Consider the following 4,884-nt stretch of genomic DNA (forward strand, 5'->3'; position numbering starts at 1 on the left):
AACGGTAGTCGGTAAAGGCGCACCAAACCCGTTGATGGCTGAGGGTTTGCCAAAAATCCTATGAGTATTATGGTCAATCATTTCAAAGGGAATGACGAATCATAATAAAGTCGAAAACAAGTTTTATTAAGAGAATCAAAAGTCAAAATGTTCAGCAAACAAAATCATACATCAAGACCATGACCAAAAATCTGCTGACTGATCTTAGAAAGCTTCTCATCATAAGCTTGCCTAAGTTCAGCCCTGATGGACTCCTCGGTGGTGGCTGAAGTCCTCGCAGCAATCTCTTCTGTCTCGGCTTGCTTCTGCTCCAGGGATCTCAACTCATCAGATAAAGCAGTATGGGTTTGTTGATCCTGTGCTTTCGTCATCTGAAGAATATCCAAAGTCCCCTCTTTTTCACGGAGTGTTCTTCTGAGCTGGTCTATCTCGGTCGCACAGGAGGTAATAGAAAGATCGAGCTCGGTAAGCGAAGATAATTTAGTAGCAAGACTCGTCTTAACTCGATCTACTCGGCCCCGCTGCATCTGAATCTCGAGCTCAGCAAAAATCCGAGTCTCGCGTGATGACTGTAAGCGGGTGTCCAGCTCGGCAGCAATAAATGAGGAAGCACCTGCATCTCGGAGCTCACGAAACATCTGAATGTGCCAAATCTGGATGCCCCGCATCCCTTATTAAACTTATTTTGGAATCAAGGAATGGTTTAAACTGGCGAAGGGAAAGTCCGTCGTGGAGGAGTTTGCCAAGCATGATATTCATAAAGGAGAAGAAAGAGCGGACTTCTACGCAGATGATAATCTTCTCAGGGTCATTGTCCGATAACAACTCCTTCACGAGGACATGAAGCCGAGAGGAAAGCCCTACACAAAAAGGAGAAATCCGTCAAAAAGCCTTAATAAGGAAATAAATAACATTTTCAGCGGCTTAATTTATACCTCCTTCCCCTTGAGTCGCTGGGGGTAGCAGAGACGTAACGGCTGTGTGGTGTAGGTGTAACGGCTGGGGGTGTATCAACTGGTGTAGTTGGTCCCATAGCCGGCTCAACAGGGTCATTCTCAACAAAAACTCCTGTTAAATACAAGTTAGAATTCTCAAAGGCATCACATTATAGCTGCATTAGTCAAAATTGGCTAGTCCTATAATTAATTTGGGAGGAGGCATATACCTTCGAAAGAATCATCCTCAAGATTCTTATCGAACGTAGGCTCGGAAAATATATCTCCGGGTAACTGGCCATCAAATTGAGGAGAGCTATACATGAAGTGGAGTGTAGGAGTCTCCGCGATCAAGCCTTCCTCGTCAAAATCATCAATAGAGAAATCTGACGTAAAAGAATATAAGTACCAAAGAAGAATAAAGAGACTACAACCAACAAAAATGAGTTACCCCTTATGGATGCGTTAGCCTCTTTATTCCCAAAATCCACGTATGCCTCCTGCAAGTTATCTGAAGAAGCAAGATGTACAGAGATGATTAGAGGATGCACAAATTCTTTTGTATACCATCTAAAAGATACATTGTCAATAGTAGATGTACCTGGATCTGCGGAATCAGGTCCTACATTGCTATCCTCCCTAATGTCGGCAACCCCTGTAGGCCTTTTTAACTGGGGCAGCGGGTCAGGCTCACCAGGAGACACAGGAACGGAATCGGGACTCATTTCGCTCTCTCCACGCTCTCCTATATAGAGATGGAAAAGCATGAGTCAATGTTCCGAATAACCAAGAAGGTGGTTTACAGAGTAGATGTTACCCCCGTCACTAGCAGGATCATCACCAGCCAAGTCCATATCAGATGCTCGGGAAGCTACACGCGGCTTGCGGGCTAATCTCTTCCGCCTAGCAGCAGGAACAATAATCGAAGGTCTCGCCTGGGGAGGGGGACGGAACTCTTCATCCTGGTCAACTGGGGTCCCTGAAACATCAAACCATAGTCAGTTTCAATATTTCTGGAAGATGGAAGGAAAAGATGAATAGCAAACCTCGCTCGAAAAAGTCTTCATAATCTTCAGGATCTCCCCCTGAAGCCTCGTCTGCGGAATGAAAGGTCTTCTTTCCCTCTTCATCAATCCGACGAGTCTTGTTCCGTGTCCTCTGTGATCGAGCGTTTCCCAAATCCTACGGGAATCAACCTGAGAAGCTTCCTCGGCCTCTAACTCTGCAATCGGCTTCACGGGGATAGTCTTGTTGGCTGCTAACAACCACTTGCAGCTTAAGAAAGTGAGGTTCAACTGCCGATCAGCACTCGGGAGACTGAATTTAGCACCAGTACAGCCAGTCACGGTCCACAACCACGCACGGAGACCATCTACCAAACCGCCGTGGGCCCGAAGCTGCTGACGAGGATTCCCGACGTAAAGCTGATCGTAACCAAACTGACGAGCGAATCGGCAGGGTAGATATGGCTCTATGAAGCACTGATCCCTCACCCGAAAAGTCAAATAACCTGGCCTAATGTTTACCAGCCAGTTAAAGCACCCGATGTCCAAGTGAGTTCGATACTCTCTCGGCCTCTCCTCATCTATCAAACTATCGCCGTATCAGCCGGAGAACTGCGGAAAGCAAGTGGAAAATATCCAACACTTGTGGACCTGCAGCTGCTGCCTGACGTCAGAAAATCCGCGCCCCTCCCACTTGCCGTTCTCAAGCAATTGTAGTAAAGGAACGGAATGATCTGTGGCGCTCGGTACCGACATCATATCAGAACGGTGAAGGACGAACCAAGCCATCAAGTAAGTGTCCCGTGTAAAGGCACCAGAAAGCTGTCGAAGCCCTCGGTGAATGTTAGCCACCATCACCGGAAGAAGTGAGAGTTCTTTCTTGTAGGCAAGCTGAACTGCTGGATAGAATACTTCCAAGGGCAGAGCGTCACAAGACTGATATGAGACCATGCATTTCTTTAACCAAATAGCGAGGAAACCAGCAAGAAGAGTCATGGGTCGAATCGGTGCGGTAGCATGCCACAAGAATGGTTCGAACTTGGTCCCTGCAGGAAAACCACCCTCAGAACTGCTAGTGGTATAAGAATGAGCGTCAATCTTCTTCATCAGAATGTTCACCCCTGAGGGAGTAAGTGGGGCCAACTCACAAATAGCCTCGCCAGAATTACTCTCCAGATTCTTGAACAAATAATTGGCAAACTGCTTCAGACTCACGAATGTCTTAGTCCTCTTTGCTAAAGGCTCAGACTGCGCCAAAGCTATATGATAGTGACAAGTGAGATCCCATAGAGTCTCGTAGCGATCGGGCATACGATCCTTCAGCAGACTTAATTCATGGTTGGAGGGAAAGTATTCCTGATACAACATCTGTCCCATGGGTAAGCCAGAAATCCTGTGCATCTCGTGAAGAGCCAAGCCCAATTCCCCTTGCCGGGTCAGAAAAGTGTTCGAATCTGAATTATAAAGCTCGAACAAAGCACAGAAATGCCTTGCGCTGACAGGCAAGCCATACATGGTGGCACGAACGGCTGCATATAAACCACAAGCGTGCAACTCCTCGCCCCATCGGCTCAAGACATACGTCGTCATACGGGTCCACCAAAACTTGTCCAAAGAATGGACCCAACCATAAATCCTGTGACGCGTCGCAGGCATCTCCCGTCCTAGAGCAGCGAGGCGATTCCTCAAGGTAGAAGCGGTGGCGAGGAACTCGTTACGTGGTGGTGCATCCAGCCCCAGTACTCCGGGACGCAATCCGGTGATGTGACTTCTGCTCGAGCCAGGAAACGCCTGATGAGTGATGTAGCCGCAATGGACGCTCTCATGCTCCTCCGTCAAGCGCCACGACATCTCCCGTGTCACGGCCTGACGCCTGAGCTCAGTCAATGAACGATGCCGAGGAATCTTCGGCAAGTATATGAAGCCACTGCCAGTTTTATGAAGCCACTGCTCAGCCTCAATAAACACGGCATCCGGGTCTTCGACAGAGTCGCCAAATAAGAAATCACTCTTCCGAAGAATAAGGCACAACGCAGTGACAAAACGCCCCCTTTATTTATTATGAGATAGTGTTTTGACCAAGCAAAACATATCTTTGAAGCGTCGATCCTCACCAAGGAAAATCAAGGCTCTTCCCGATTGCCTCACCAAGGAGAACAACGTGGGGTTAAAAGGACCAATTTGCAAATTTTCAAGAAAAGGAGGGTTAATTTGTAAAATTTCTATCTTCAAAGCGTCGATCCTCACCAAGGAGAATCAAGTCTCTTCCCGATTGCCTCACCAAGGAGAACAACGTGGGGTTAAAAGGACCAATTTGCAAATTTCTAAGAAAAAATGGACTAATTTGTAAATTTTCAGAAAAAAGTGGCTCACCGGCATAAGAGGGAGGCGCGCCATTAGTCGGCACGGTAGAGGATTGACCCCTCGCCATACGGGACATAGAAACCTGCAAGGTAAATTGAAGGATCAGATCTAGAAAAGGAAAAATCCCATTTTTACCCCAAAAAAGGCAAGTTTGAGGCATCAAATCACACCCTCAACCCTTGTATGTGATCCCGCGACTCCATATACTAGATCAAACATGAAATAGATCAATGTGGCGGAGGATTTACCTGAAGAAAAGCCCAAAATCCAATAAAGGCGAGACCTTTAAGGAAACTTGGACCACGCGCTCGAGGGGCCTGAGAGAAACTTTTTATTTGGAATTTTTGGGGGATTTCTCAGTCCAAGATCCAAAGGAAAGCTAGATCTAATACAGATCTGAAGTTTGAAGGGAGAAAAGAGGCTTGTGAGAAAGGAAAATCAAGAGAAGAGGGGGAGGGTTCGGCCGGCCCTAGGGAGAAGAGGAAGAAAAAAAAGAAAAAAAAGAAAAAAAGAAAACCCCTTTTATAGCCTTGAACCAGATCTGGCTGAACCAGACCAGACCAGGGTTGAACCAGACCAAG

At 46.9% G+C, this 4,884-nt stretch overlaps 1 protein-coding gene across 1 annotated transcript; it reads right to left on the reverse strand.

Annotated features, from left to right (window-relative positions):
* Positions 1–935: 935 nt before the first annotated feature.
* Positions 936–1,676, reverse strand: LOC109828429 (the record flags this gene model as incomplete). Its single annotated transcript, XM_020395427.1, has 4 exons — positions 1,537–1,676; positions 1,387–1,446; positions 1,166–1,321; positions 936–1,068 (listed from the first exon to the last, which is right to left on the reverse strand). Coding segments are annotated over exons 1-4 (473 nt in total), but the record flags the coding sequence as incomplete, so codon positions are not given.
* Positions 1,677–4,884: the final 3,208 nt, after the last annotated feature.

This window comes from Asparagus officinalis, unplaced genomic scaffold (assembly GCF_001876935.1).
Source record: "Asparagus officinalis unplaced genomic scaffold, Aspof.V1 AsparagusV1_Un1440, whole genome shotgun sequence".
NCBI lineage: Eukaryota > Viridiplantae > Streptophyta > Magnoliopsida > Asparagales > Asparagaceae > Asparagus > Asparagus officinalis.